The sequence below is a fragment of the Diorhabda carinulata genome, chromosome 5 (genome assembly GCF_026250575.1).
Source record: "Diorhabda carinulata isolate Delta chromosome 5, icDioCari1.1, whole genome shotgun sequence".
NCBI lineage: Eukaryota > Metazoa > Arthropoda > Insecta > Coleoptera > Chrysomelidae > Diorhabda > Diorhabda carinulata.
Window position 1 is genome coordinate 18,720,255 of NC_079464.1, and position 16,465 is coordinate 18,736,719.

The 16,465-nt window shown below is 30.4% G+C and overlaps 1 protein-coding gene across 2 annotated transcripts; it reads right to left on the reverse strand.

Moving 5' to 3' along the window:
- Positions 1-513: 513 nt before the first annotated feature.
- LOC130894398 (facilitated trehalose transporter Tret1-like) lies at positions 514-12,191 on the reverse strand. 2 transcript variants are annotated; one of them, XM_057801224.1, is made up of 5 exons: positions 12,116-12,191; positions 6,475-6,583; positions 6,150-6,288; positions 3,500-3,784; positions 514-1,455 (listed from the first exon to the last, which is right to left on the reverse strand). In XM_057801224.1, the coding sequence occupies exons 1-5, from the start codon at positions 12,121-12,123 to the stop codon at positions 551-553; spliced, it is 1,446 nt and encodes a 481-aa protein (XP_057657207.1). In that variant the 5' UTR covers positions 12,124-12,191; the 3' UTR covers positions 514-550. The 2 variants fall into 2 exon arrangements, with proteins under 2 accessions (XP_057657207.1, XP_057657208.1); XM_057801225.1 differs by lacking the exons at positions 6,150-6,288; positions 6,475-6,583; positions 12,116-12,191 and adding an exon at positions 5,490-5,608.
- Between the last annotated feature and the right edge of the window lie 4,274 nt (positions 12,192-16,465).

The window sequence follows — 16,465 nt, forward strand, 5'->3', positions numbered from 1 at the left end:
CAACAAAATTGATATTTGTATTTTTAATTAATTAATAAGAAATGAAGTACGTAACTTGCTTACTTTTAAAACCGGTTGCATATTTTTGTTGTCAGATATTTTATTTTGCCAGAAATAAAGGAGTACAAACAAAAATTTAAATTTGAAAAATACTATTTCGAATTTTTTATTTGTAATTACTACATTTATAAAAAGTATTCTGTTGAATATTTGTAAATTAAGTTTTCAAGAGTTTACAAAGTTAAAAAATAAAATTGTATAGGTAGATAAGTGTTTCAGAAAATAAAACTGACAACGTTATTTTCTTACCGATATGTTCGGTGTTCTGTAGTTGCTGCCGCCGAAGGAAGACGCAAATGAGATAGCATATTAAACAATTTATCTACTAGAGAGAGAGAGAGAGAGAGAGTTAAAATAGATTAAATAACGAACAGTAACCTCGTTCGTTTTTATAACCATCGCGGCGTTGTCATATGTTATAGTTTATCAGGAAAAAACAATAAAACATTTTTATTATAATTATTTTATTAGCTATTAACAGTCTTATAAATTATTTTTTAAAAGAATCTTCTATTTCGTGCAACGGTCTACCTTTAGTTTCGGGTAAAAATAAATACACAAAACTCGTACCTACAAAAGCCACAATACCGAAGGTAAAAAAAGTTCCGTGAGGTCCGTAATTTTGGAACATATCAGGTACGCATTTAACCACACTAAAAAACGCCAAAAAAGCCAGTACAGACGATATACCACTACCGATACTTCTATGTCGTAAAGGAAACAACTCCCCCATCATCGCCCAAGGTAATGGTACAAAACCTATAGATATAAATATTATATAACATATAAGACATAGTAAAGGTATATATCCAGAAGATAATCCAGGATGTGTTTTAACTAAATAAGTGTATAAACTGAGGGTAAATAAGGGAATTATAGTACCAAATCCGCTTATCAGAGCTAAGGATCGTCTTTTTAATGTTTTTAATAGAACACAAGCTATAGTCGACATAAAAAGCCTCATAATATCGATGATGAGAGTAGCTAAATACTCATTAACTTCATCCCCTATAGTATCCCTCATTATATTCACCGAATAAAATGTTATAGCGTTAATACCGGCCCATTGATTCGCTACAATATACACAGAAATTATCCCTAACGGTTTCCAAAATTCCGGTTCTAAAAAGTTGTCCAATTTCACGTTTTCTTCTTGGGATTGTTTGTTTTGACGTTGAAGCATTATTTGGATTTCTTTTTTTGCTTCTTCGTTATTGCCTCGACACCAATAGAACGATCGTTCTGCTTCTTTTATTTTTCCTTTGTCGGCTAACCAAGACGGGGATTCCGGAGTGAATAACATCGAGATTTGGCTTAAAAATGGTAGGATTGAGCATATTAGAGCCGTATTTTGCCACGACAGGAAGGTTCCTAACAGATGTGATAGAAATAAACCTGAAATAAAAGTTTTATAATTTGAAAAAAATAGAAAAAAAAAAGTTTTATAATTGAATATTTTTTTAAAACACTATTTAGTATGATTTATAACAATTAAAATCGATACTAAGTCATCTTTATTTAGAAAAAATGTTTATTTCCTATTTTATCTGTTGTTAAATAAAACTTGACAACGTGGCATTAACAATATATCATGTATCTGGTCATAAAATATTGAAATAGTTTTTTATTTTCATGAATAAATTGAATTAAAATTTGTTTATTATTTAGAAATGAATTCCACCATATTTTTTGTAATAAAAAAATCGAAAAATTAATATTTATTACGTCAAGTTAGGTTAAGTGTACATTAGGTTAGGTTAGGATTCTCATTATTCATGCTTCATGAATGAAAAAATTTTGAAAATTCTCAATAATTTATAAAAATTCTTTAAACTTCAGTTTTTTAAATTAGGTGTCATCGAAAAAGTGAACAAAGGGGAAAAATTGTTGAAAATCTCAATTTTTCGATTTTTTAATTAATTTTTATTCGATAAATTTATCAAGAAAACGTCAATTAATATATTTTATAACCATAAAAAGTAGAATTAGCACACAAAATTTTGTTAAAAATATTTATTTCCTATCATTACTTTTGTTAAATTCAACTTGGCATCACAGCATACCGTTAGTAATAGATTATCACCATTTTGATGATTTGTAATATGTTCACGTCATAATATATAGGCGCCATATTTGAAATAGTGATTTCTTAGTAAGCTATCAATTAAATAATTTTATATAGTTTATTGCCCCTCGAAAAATGATTATGAAAGTAATAAGAGAAGTTTGACTTGCAATTTATATCAAAATAATGAAGATGTTAGCTTTTCTAATAGTTTTGATGAAGATACAGTGGTGCCAAAAGTCCCTCTAAAATATACTAATTTGGGGGGAAAATGAGATATAAGTTTTTAAAATAAAAATTTCAATACTTTTTTAGTCAAAAATAAAAACCGTAAATTCTCTAATTTCAGTCAGAAAACCGTACTAAAAATTTTTTTTCAAAGAATGTATTTATTTCAAAAAAATACATACAAAAATCAAAAAATTACAAGAAATAATTAGTAAATATAAATAATTTGAATTGAATTTGAATTTGAATGAAAATTTTGAATTAGTTATTTTTTTAAATTGATAGAAAATTAATATTTACAATTTTTTTTTTCACTTTTTTGACCCACCTAAAACAAATATGCTCGAAAGCACTTTCTTGGTTGATATAACCTAAAATTTTTGTAAAAATTTGTAAAAATTGGTCCAATTATGATTACCAATTATTTTTCTATTGCAAAATTTTCTTTTTTGTATCTAATTTTACAAAAAAATATCAGAATTAAAAAAAATTTATAGTTTTTATAGACAAATCGGGAATTTATGATTTATGGATTTTTTATTGGCTAAAAAAGTGTTGAACTCTCGATTTACAAAACTCGAATCTCATTTTTTTTTCAAATACACCAGAAAAATAGAAAAAATCAACAAAAAAAAATATCAATTTTTCTATTTATTATAAATAAAAATAGGTTGGACCCAATTTCCAAACAACAACGTTCAAAATAATACTCGGAATGTATTTCAAAATTAAAATTAAATACGTTTTCCCTTCTTACTAATACTTTCCGTAAACTTAGAGTAAAAACATTCAAGCTGGCATTACTGTGATGCTAATAAATTTCTTCTTCTATAAAATGATAATTATTGTTCTCTATTGTGTTACGTCACACTTACCAGTACCAGTACAATATGGCGTCTATTCATAAAATAATTACTGCTGATCAAAAAACTGATATTTACGTCGAAATATAAGTTAAATAAATATAAAAAACTTAATCAAATATTCTTTATGTTGTAAATGATAAATTTGATGTTTCTATATTCAATATATTATCATATTTTAGTGGTGTCACCTACCGGGAAGTGGAACAATTAATAATTTATTGTAATAAAATGCTTAGCAAACAATATTTTTATATATGTATAAATATATAGAAAAACGAACCTAAAGAAACGGAGAACGATATACCAGCTAATAAAAACCCCCTGTTGGCAGGATCAGATGTTTCTCCAATATAAACCCCTGTGACTGATGCGAGCATTCCGGTTACGAATCCTGATATGAACCTGCCTGTAAGGATCATTTTCGTATCTGTCGCTAAATAAATCAGGATCCAACTGAGGAAAGTTGGTAAACAAGCTAGAGTATGTGTCCTTTTTCTGCCTAATTTTGCTGAAAAAAACCCGCCGAAAGCGGAGCCCAATGCCATCGGGAGAGCCGCCATTGACGCTTAAAAAAATTAAAAAATTCTCATCAATTTTTTTTAACACAAAATCTTCGTCTGAAGTATGAAAATATGTAGTTCATGAATAATTCTCTATTACTATAAAATAAGATTGTTAAAGGTTTTATTTGGTCAAAACATATCAACTTTTTTCATATTTTTTGCGTATTTGAAGTTTGAAAACTAAAATTACAAGCCAATCAGTGTTCCCAACTCTCAAAAATTTATCTCCCTAAAGCGCTAATAAAAAAAAACCTAAAATCCCATCCAGCAATTACTAGAGATTTCCCTTAAATAATTTCATTCAGTAACATTATTTTTTTAAATTCTAAAAGTGTATTTTTTCCCAAATAACCATTATCAATAGTTTTTTTTAATAATAAAAAATTTAATTCTTGTAGATTCACTCCCGTGAATACAGTGGAATTTCTTCCTCTATCTAGTCCGGACCTGTTTCCACGTCATTGTATATTTTTGTTAGAACTTTTTTATCTTTAACTTTAGGTGTTTTAACGAATGGATTACTGATAAACGTATAAATTGAACAAGAAAATAACTAATAACAATCAACGTATTTGTAGTAAACATAAATGCAGTTTTTAACCACAAATTCTTACGAGTATGTGTTAGACAACATCGCATTTCTATCAATTCTGCACTGCTAGTAACAAGCAATCGCACTAGATGGCACTAATGCGGTGTATATATATATATATATATATATATATATATATATATATATATATATATATATATATATATATATATAAACGAATAAGATTCGGTAGATAAAATTATCCCAGGGCCTATACTATTTAATTTTTAATTTGCCTGATTTGAAATAAAAAAAAATTAATAAATATCTAAATCTTAGTACGAAATATCCCAATTTCAAGAGTTTTACATTCTTAAGAGTCTGAAGTTTTCTAATTTGTATTTCAAGAAAGAATATTCTCTTATAAATTAATTTCTCTACTTAGCAAATACCTCTAAAAACATGTCATTCCATAATTTTTCCCCCCAAATTAAAGTTGGGAACCCTGAAGTCAATAAAGAACAAAAAATTATAATTTGTCTCCGAAAATGTTTTTTTGAATAATATATTTTTTTGAGAAAGTACATGAAAAAACGACCATTTTGAAAAAAAAACAATTGAAAATCATACTTTGAACAATTTTCACGAAATTAAACATTTTTTGAGTTGGTTATGTTGGATTAGGATTTCCTTTCTTCATATTTAATGCGCCAAAGGTTTTTCAAAATTTCTGATAATTCGTGAAACTTGTTTTAATTACTATATTCAATTGTTTTTTATTCCAAATTGTTATTTTTGTGTAAGCTTCGAAGCAAGAAAATAGAATATAAAAATTTTAAGAACAGTTTTCGGAGACAAATGGAGGAATTTATGGTTTTTGGATATTTTTATTGACCAAAATAGTATTGAAAAAAAATATTGAAGAATATATGTCTACAGTTTCCTGTAATACAATCAAACATCCATTTTCTAGCTTTGCAGATGAAAGTAGAGATGGCGTTAAAACAAAATCATCGATATACTAAATTAATGACGAATTATGTTTAAGAAAGGAAAAAAATTCCTTAAGTTTAAGAAAATGATTATGTAAAACGTTTATACTCAAATTATTTTGTTTGTTGAGGGTAAACAACGTTTCATCAACTATTTTCTCACTTTATTAAATTTGTACTTACGTAAAATTCTTAAATCCAAATAAAGAGTTACTTAAAATTAAAAAAAAAATTAAAGGTCAATGTTTTCTCTCAACATATGACAAGTGTAGTCGCTATAATGTAATATCGGTGGTTTAAAATTTCGTACTGTTTAATAATAAATGTGAAAGCAAAACAAATCTTGCATTAAAACAAATTATTAATGGTAATGTACTTGATCACGATTCAGACGAAGCGGATAATTATAAACAATTAAAACGTGATTGAACAGCCATAGGCGTCCGCTAATAGTTAAAAAAAGTGCATTTAGCTGCAGTTTTTAGGTCAGTTTCCAATATTTACTCCAAATGATTTATATCGTGTTTAATATTTTGTTGGTAACAAAACTATAGTCCTTTCATTTTTTATTTAAAACACTGTTTTAATAATTAATTATGGTGTTGAGGAATTATTATTAATTAATGATTAAAAGGTGATTGAAGAGGCATAGGCGTACGCTAATAGTTAATAAAAACTGATTTGGAGGTTAGTTGTCAATATCGTTCATAATATTTTGTTGGTAACACAATTATAGTCCATCAATTTTTTATTCAAAGCACTCTATTTTAATAATTATTTATGGTGTTAACATGTTTAAATGATTATGTAAAGCATATTCATCAGGAAGTTTTTTACGCTTACCAATCCATGATGCTTCTTCTTTATCAATAGATATAGTGCCGTTGTTTAATGTTTGTAGTTGGGGTAGTAGAATAGCTGAATATCCAAATGTCATACCGGAACATATCGTTAACAACAATGGCCCCAAAGCAACTAAAGTCTGTAATTTTCGAGATATACATAAAAGGTTGAAAGCGTATTAAATAATTTTATATAATATTTCACATCAATTATTTTATATTGAGAACCCTCGAAACTAGAGGAGCTGACAACAGTGCATTTTTAAATACCATTATCCTTAGTAGTCTGCAATTTAATAATTATAATTAATATGATATACGAGTACCTGTTTTAACAAAAGTGTACGATTCAATCCAAAATTAACATTTCCATCTTGACTTTCGATTTTATTGTCTTTTGAACGTAGTTCTGATGGAAAAAAACTGAGTCGTAACCTGGAAATCAAATTCAAATTCTAATTCAATTAACAAAAAATCGTGATAATTTGATTTATAGTGCGTTTCATGAAGTAACGTAACTAAATTTAGATTTTTGTAACGAGGAGTGTTCGAAAAGTATCGGACATGACAGCAAATGACAGCATTTGCGCTTGAAAGGTTTTTATCATAATTTCAACCATTTTGGATGCTTAATTTGTATTTGATAATCGTATATGATAAGAAATATTGGAAAAAGTTAATCAAAATTATACAATTATTATATAGACAATAACCTCAATTGTATCATAGATTAATTCAAACTGATTCGTATTTATATTAAAGACGGTAATTTCGTGTTACCTCGTATATAATTTACTGTGATATAATTTCCGATTTAAATAAATATTTCTCAATGTTACCTGACAATTTCTCTATGATTGAATATATAACAAAAGATATTATACAGTTTTTACCTCCGTTAACTAATTGATACAAACATCGTCAAATTAATGGTGAAAGTTTCACATTATTATTCATTATTATCATTACATACCGTATTCTTATGTATTAAATATGTCAACGAATCGCGTTTATTTTGCGAGAAATTTTGTAGAAAGTGCTCGCAATTTTTCGTAATATAGGTTATAACTTATTAAACAACCAACGCCATCTATTGTAATTAATCCGGGGTCTAGTACGTGTATTGACGATTCTATTTGTAGGGACATTTTGTTTTGGTAGTGCATAAAATCACTTTTAGCACAAATGTCATACCATGTTTTTTGTATAACTGCTCTATGGATTACGAATGCTTTATTATTTCAATACTCTCTCAATACATTGGACGAAATATTGACGGAGATACGTAATAAAAAATATATATTTTGACCGTCTGAAACCGAATTCGAGTTAACGCTGTCTCGAAAATGGGGGAGAGCGGAGATATTGACACATACACCAAAAATCGCTGATTTTGCATTTATTTCACTATTTTTCGAGAAAACTATGCGTCCCAGCGGAGAACTTAACTCGGACGAGTTGTAGATAATTAAATTTCCTCTAACTTTGCGACTGAACATTTTGTCGTACGTTGCATAGTTAAGCCGCTAGAGGGTGCACTGAAGATTTCAAAACTTATTTCTTGCATTTTCTGGAAAACTATGCTCATTCGGGGGAAATAGTGAATGGCAAAGTTGTAGTATATAAAATTCCCGACAACTTTTATTCGAAACTTTTTTCTGATTAGCGGGTATTTTCGTCGCTAGGGGGCGCGAAACATTTTCAAAAATGAGTTTTTACGATTTTCCGGGTAAACTATGCGTCCCAGCGGAAAACTTAACGGATATGAGTTATAGATAATTGAATTTCCTCCAACTTTGTCATTGAAAATTTTGTCGTACGTTCCATAGTTAAGCCGCTAGAAGGCGCGCAGAAAATTTCATAACTCATTTCTTGAACTTTCTAGAGAACTATGCTTTTTTGAGGAAAATAGTAAATGGCAAAGTTGTAGCATATAAAATTCCCGACAACTTTTATCTGAAATTTTGTTCTGATTAACGCATATTTTCGCCGCTAGGGGGCGCGAAAATTTTCCAAAAATCAGTTTTTTCAATTTTTCGTAAAAACTATGCGTCCTAGTGCAAAAAGTTGATTAGCAACCTTATAGATCATAAGATTTCGCACAACTTTTGTCTGAAACATTTTTTCCAGTTCTGCTTAGTTTTCCCGCTCGTCGGCTTGGAAAAATCATGTAATTGGGTATTTGCATTTCTTCTGACCCCTTGGCGAATAAGTTACGATTTTTCAGAAAAAATTGATTAAAAAGTTGTACAATACAGAATTCCTGACAACTTTTGTCCGAAACGTTTTTCACTGGGACGCATAGTTTTCTTGCAAAATAAGAAAATAAGTGCAAAAGCAGCGATTTTTAGTAAATGTGTCAATATCCCCGCTCCCCCCTAATTTTCGAAAATGCGGTAACTCTCAGTCGGCCAAAATACATCGGAATTGATTGGTCTCGTTGCCGTAGGGAAAATTTCTCTGGAAAATGTCTAATCAACTTCATTTTGGGCACATATCATGGCGTCACCGGTAACGTACATGATTCAGTTTTCTGTAACCTCTGCCTAACATTGAATACACTCAAATATTTTTATTTCACTCACAATTAAGACTACGTCCATGTACAGTCATCTTAAAGTATCGAAGTCGAATTTATTATTAGTCAACAATCAATATAGATGCAAGAAAGTGAAATTTCAAGGTGACAATTTTCACGGTGTTAGCTAATTCGCTATTGTATAAATTTCTGAAGGATTAATTCGCAATGTTCATTTGAGTGAGCAAATTTTGCCTATTTCTCTTCAAAATATACCATGAATAATTTGGAAATATGCTTGGGATCATTCTCCTAAACGGAATTTTGTTCTAAACTTTTTTCATAGTTCCATCAATTTTTATTAAATAGCCATGGTTAGAAAAACAACCGCAGATCACAATTAAACCATCACTTTGCTCAATTATTGGGACAACACAGTCCAGCGTAATCTTTTCTTGGACTAAAATTCTTCGTTTTTCGAACTTGTAACCCGTAACTCGTAACCGAATTTTTCAAACTTGGATTCATCGATCCAAACACCTTTTTTGAAATCTTCTTCAGCCCAACTTCGATGGACAAGGGTCAATCGCATCTGTTTTTTCCTGTTTTGTTGCATTAGCGGCCACCATGCAACCCCTCATCTCTCAGTTCCCGTTCTACTGTAGTCAACAATGAAGGTTTAACCCGGATTTTGTTAACTTCAACGTGAATTTCCGCTATAAGTATTCAAATTGATTCCCATCTTGATCAACGCATTTACGGCAACATTACGAGAAGCTATCCGCGAAAAGTTTCAAATTCTTCTTCAATTGTAGTTCGGAGGTTTGGTTCGTGGTCCTCCTGCAAAAACGCGATCCTTGAGAAGGACCCACAGAAAGAAATCACAAGGTGAAATGACGGATGCTCGCCATTGATAAATCGTTGTCCATTTATCCACGTAAATCTTCGAGAATTTCCAAATAACTTTGGCCCGTCGCGTCATCCTAGTACGAGACCTGTCCACATACTCATAATTTGATTAGGTTTAATTTTTCTTCAGCTTGAAAGTTGCTGTTGATCGAATCTATGTAATCTCAGGTAATAATAAGTCGAAGGTACGTGTTTTTAGATGTTGAATAATCCTTGAACCGATGGTAGACAAAAGCAAAGCAATCAAAATTTGATTAGGACTCTACTTCCTTGCTTTAAAGCAGCGTTTGTTGGTGTTCGAAAACAATCTATGGTTTTATCGTTTAATTGTTTTTATTCATATTATTTAATCACCAAATAATTGGTTATTTATTATTCAGCTGTTTCAACTTCTATAATTTTGTTATTTTGTTCTAAAGATGAATTTAATTGATGCTTAACTAACTATCAATTAATATTTTATAGAAGATATTGTTAAATAATTATTTACTAGTAAATATAAAACTTTCTATTGATTGTTATTATAACACAATTCTCACCAAATACCCGCCAAAGACGAGTTAATTTTTTATTTTGCAAACAAGCAAGCGATTCGACTCTCCTAGCAGATTTAACATCGATATCCAGATCCAAGGTCATCTTCATCATGTTCTCCATAGTTTCTTTAAAGATTTTCTCATCTTTTCTAGTCTAGTATCTCCATCTACTCTATCTACCTCTATCTCCATCAAATATCTTGCTCGGTTTTCTTCTGGATCATTCCATTTTATTTCCTTGCTCCTTCTTAATATCCACAACCAAAACTTGTACCTGTGGCCTCCAACAACTGATGGGACCCAACCGACGAAAGTCTCGTTCCAGTATGGATCTCGTGCGAAGAGTTTGTTTCGTTTCAGTCTCGATTTTACTGAATTAAAGAAAAAAGTCTTGTTTCATTATGGATCTCGTTTAAATGTAGGGAGAAAATCTCGTTTCAGTCTGGATTTCGTTCAAATGAAGGGAGAAAATCTCGTTTCAGTCTCGATTTCGTTCAAATGAAGGGAGAAAATCTCGTTTCAGTCTCGATTTCGTTGAAATGAAGAGAGAAAATCTCGTTTCAGTCTCGATTTCGTTCAAATGAAGGAAGAAAATCTCGTTTCAGTCTCGATTTTGTTGAATTGAAGAAAAAAGTCTCGTTGGAGTATGTCTTATTTATTTTGAGGAAAAAACTGCCTTCTACTGCTGCGAACTAGATCCAAGCAGCTGTGTTGCTTTGGAAAAATTTAAATCTTGCTTGTAACTTGTACTTGTGGCCTCCAACAACTGACTGTACACAATCGACGACTTTTGAAATAAAGAATAAAGTCTCGTTTCAGTATGGATCCCGTGCGGGGAAAATGTTTCGTTTCAGTATGGATCTCGTTCAAATGAAGGGAGAAAATCTCATTCCAGTCTCGATCTCGTTCAAATTAAGAGAGAAAATCTCATTCCAGTCTCGATCTCGTTCAAATGAAGGGAGAAAATCTTGTTCAGTCTCGATCTCGTTCAAATGAAGGGAGAAAATCTCATTCCAGTCTCGATCTCGTTCAAATTAAGGACAAAATCTCATTCCAGTCTCGATCTCGTTCAAATGAAGGGAGAAAATCTTGTTCAGTCTCGATCTCGTTCAAATGAAGGGAGAAAATCTCGTTTCAATCTCGATCTCGTTCAAATGAAGAGCGAAAATCTCGTTTCAATCTCGATCTCGTTCAAATGAAGGGAGAAAATCTCGTTTCAATCTCGATCTCGTTCAAATGAAGGGAGAAAATCTCGTTCCAGTCACGATCTCTTTCAAATGAAGAGCGAAAATCTCGTTTCAATCTCGATCTCGTTCAAATGAAGAGCGAAAATCTCGTTTCAATCTCGATTTCGTTGAAATGAAGGGAGAAAATCTCGTTTCATTCACGATTTTGCTGAATTAAAGAAAAGTCTCGATGGAGTATGTGTTATTTAGTTTGAGAAAAATACTGCCTCCCTAAGATAGAGTCTCCTACCGGGGAAATTAGGGTTACAAGTTATAAAAAAAAATTTGACATTTCGATCTGTCGCGACTTTTTTTTTAAATGTGAAGTTATATTTTGATAAAAACCGCAAAAGTTTGAAATTTATACCTGTTTTTTTAAAAAAAAGGTCTAAGAATTTAACATGAAGAGAATTTTCTAATACGATCACTAGTTTTTGAGATATAGTACTTATAATTTTGAAATTGGAATTATTTTCTAAATTATACTTTATTAATTTCTAATAGATGATTACGTATATCCATGTAGGGTATTTCAAAGAATAAATAATTTTATACTACTATCTAAAGGACAGGAGCGGATCTTGCCTAATTGTTAACGATTCGTTTCTTTTACAGGGACAATCTGTACAAACTAAAGATAGAAAATGGCTTTGAACAATACAAAAAAATAAATCAAATTTAGGTTTTAAAAAAAATGACACTATTAATTGGGGAAAATTTACTGAAAATATTTAGTGATGTTTACTAATAAACCCTTTATAATTAATTCAAAACTTACTCTTTCATTTTTTTTTTGTCAGCGTCTATGTTTGAATACTTTCATTCCCATAGCACTTGCATTCACTCGTCACGATGTTCACCATGAATGAAACTGAAAATCAAGGTAAGTTTCTCCTTCCGATCAGTACCACCCAGGTACTCCTACAAGTAACCGTTATTATACGAGGTGCACGAGACGAGAAAACGTGAGAATCGTACATTAATTTTGAAAAGGGGAAGTCTCGGTTATTATTTAATAATATTTTTAACGCTAATAACATAATTTGATCGTTTTTAATTGATCCGAAGCCCAATAATGAAAGTCAGAACTTAGGGCTATTTTGTTAACGTGAAATATACGAAATTTTTGTTTTATTCTTATGAAATTAATGTAAAAAAAGGACTCAAACATTTTCCGCCAAATCGGTCGATAATTTTTTGAGTTACAACACGAGAAGTTTTCAAAAATATAGTTTCGATATAAGTATTCAGAATGTAGATCAATTTTTTTATATAAGGATGCTTTTTATTAAAACTGACTCATAAATATGATTTAGAAACTTATTTTGAGAAATAATTATTTTAGTAACGAGAGGAATCGACAGATTTAGTTACGAGACGAGACGATCCGGCTCGTCTCGGATGTAGCTTCTGCTACAGTTATAAATGACAATGGAAAATTTACATGTTTGCATACAGGATAAAATATAACTATAGGGTGTTGAAGTTGAAACTATTGATTTGTTATTTTTATAATATCTCATCTTGTTTTATCGAATTTGGTATATAATTACGCTGCGGGATGATTTGGGGATTTTGTTTTAAATTATTTTAGTTTTAACGCCTTTAATCGAGTTGAAACGAAAAAAATTTGTTACGAGATGAGATCAAAACTGAAACGAGACCTTCTTCTCTCATTTTATGGAGATCGAGACTAAAATGAGACTATTTTTTCTCATTTTAACGAGATCGAGACATTTACCTCTAATTTAACAAAATCGAGACCGAAACGCAACTTTGTGCGCAAATTTAACGAAATCGAGAATGAAACGAAACCTTCTTCTCTCATTTTACCGAGAACGAGACTAAAACGAGACTATTTTTTCTCATTTTAACGAGATCGAGACATTTATCTCTATTTTAACAAAATCGAGACCGAAACGCAACTTTGTGCGTAATTTTAACGAAATCGAAATTGAAACGAAACATTCTTTGTACATTATAACGAGATCTCAACTAAAACGAGACTTGTTTCTCTATTTTGATCCATATCAACCGTGAAATGAGATTTTCTCTATATATTTTATCGAGTTCGAGATTATTTTTTCTCATTTTAACGAGATCGAGACATTTATCTCTATTTTAATAAAATCGAGACTAAAACGCAATTTTGTGCGCAAATTTAACGAAATCGAGAATGAAACGAAACCTTCTTCTCTCATTTTATCGAGAACGAGACTAAAACGAGACTATTTTTTCTCATTTTAACGAGATCGAGACATTTATCTCTATTTTAACAAAATCGAGACCGAAACGCAACTTTGTGCGTAATTTTAACGAAATCGAAATTGAAACGAAACATTCTTTGTACATTTTAACGAGATCTCAATTAAAACGAGACTTGTTTCTTTATTTTGATCCATATCAACCGTGAAATGAGATTTTCTCTATATATTTTATCGAGTTCGAGATTATTTTTTCTCATTTTAACGAGATCGAGACATTTATCTCTATTTTAACAAAATCGAGACCGAAACACAACTTTGTGCGCAAATTTAACGAAATCGAGAATGAAACGAAACCTTCTTCTCTCATTTTATCGAGAACGAGACTAAAACGAGACTATTTTTTCTCATTTTAACGAGATCGAGACATTTATCTCTATTTTAACAAAATCGAGACCGAAACGCAACTTTGTGCGCAAATTTAACGAAATCGAGAATGAAACGAAACCTTCTTCTCTCATTTTATCGAGAACGAGACGAAAACGAGACTATTTTTTCTCATTTTAACGAGATCGAGACATTTATCTCTATTTTAACAAAATCGAGACCGAAACGCAACTTTGTGCGTAATTTTAACGAAATCGAAATTGAAACGAAACCTTCTTCTCTCATTTTATCGAGAACGAGACTAAAACGAGACTATTTTTTCTCATTTTAACGAGATCGAGACATTTATCTCTATTTTAACAAAATCGAGACCGAAACGCAACTTTGTGCGTAATTTTAACGAAATCGAAATTGAAACGAAACATTCTTTGTACATTTTAACGAGATCTCAATTAAAACGAGACTTGTTTCTTTATTTTGATCCATATCAACCGTGAAATGAGATTTTCTCTATATATTTTATCGAGTTCGAGATTATTTTTTCTCATTTTAACGAGATCGAGACATTTATCTCTATTTTAACAAAATCGAGACCGAAACACAACTTTGTGCGCAAATTTAACGAAATCGAGAATGAAACGAAACCTTCTTCTCTCATTTTATCGAGAACGAGACTAAAACGAGACTATTTTTTCTCATTTTAACGAGATCGAGACATTTACCTCTAATTTAACAAAATCGAGACCGAAACGCAACTTTGTGCGCAAATTTAACGAAATCGAGAATGAAACGAAACCTTCTTCTCTCATTTTACCGAGAACGAGACTAAAACGAGACTATTTTTTCTCATTTTAACGAGATCGAGACATTTATCTCTATTTTAACAAAATCGAGACCAAAACGCAACTTTGTGCGTAATTTTAACGAAATCGAAATTGAAACGAAACATTCTTTGTACATTATAACGAGATCTCAACTAAAACGAGACTTGTTTCTTTATTTTGATCCATATCAACCGTGAAATGAGATTTTCTCTATATATTTTATCGAGTTCGAGATTATTTTTTCTCATTTTAACGAGATCGAGACATTTATCTCTATTTTAATAAAATCGAGACTAAAACGCAATTTTGTGCGCAAATTTAACGAAATCGAGAATGAAACGAGACATTCTTTGTACATTATAACGAGATCTCAACTAAAACGAGACCTTATTTTGATCCATAACTACCCTGAAACGAGATTTTCTTCATTTATTTGATCGAGATTTTATCCCGCCATTTCAACGAAAATAAAACTGAAGCGAGACGACATTAATTTTTCCTTCTAACGAGATCTATACCGTAACGAATCTCTTCTTAATAAGAAGCGTCCAAATGAAATTAGAAGAAAAATTAGTTTCACACACAATCACAATCATTTATCACAACTTAACACGTTATAAGCGATTTTTATATTCCATAACGTGTGTGGATCGCTTTAGGGAATTTTTGTTGGTGTTAAAAGAATAAAAAAAATATTAAAAACAGCTTTTAAATACTCATTTTAGGTTACTGTCCAAAAAATAACCTCAGAAATATATTAATATTTATTCTCTATTTAAAATTCGTTTCTTTTTGCAGGTATTGTTCATTTTTAAAAACATGTTATTCTCGAAATCGTTTTCTCATTTCAACGTACGATATCTTTAAATAAAAATTTCTCCAAATAGATTGAGTAACTTTGAGAATATGTAATCGAAATGTATAATTGGGTCGAAGGAGCATGACTGTGTGTCATAAGGTGACTAGAATTTTAAGCGGCACTTACGAAATTTGGATTTCTACGTTTCGAAGAAATAATCCAACTGTGTAAACTACAAATAATTTATACATAATATCGTTAAAGTAATTTTCATTTTATTATTAGATACGAACCAAAATCCCATACAGACATCCACGAGCTATGTATAAAAATAAAGAAAGTTTACTAGAGATGGGAGTCTCTCGTAGCATCGTTAGAAATAACAGTTCTTCAAAACAAATTCTTAATGTCTCAATATGGATGACTGAATATTATATAATATGATCAGAAATAAATTACAAAAATTGGAATAGAAAAAAATTGTTTTCGTTAGTATTTCGATGGTTAGATGGCGTTATTTTCATTTTATTATTACGAATCGAAATCTCATACAGACATCCACGAACAACGTGTGAAAATAAAGTGTAATAGAGATGGGAGTTTCTCGTAACATCTTTACAAATAACAGTTCTCGAGAAATTAGTTACCCGAGAATATACCGGATGTCCTAATATGAATAAAATACTGTTATAACCGGAAAAAAAAGAATTTTTACAAAAATGGAGTCACAAAAAATTATTTCTGTTCGTATTTTTATGGTTTTGGTGTCTAATTGAATTAAAACAAAAAAATTATTTCAAAAAAATTCTGCTTCAATTTTATATTAGAATTTATAGTCGATTCATTCAAATGAATTGCGGGGATAAGAAGGAACTTCGAATTGGTATATCGGGTTATAAATAAAACGAAATACA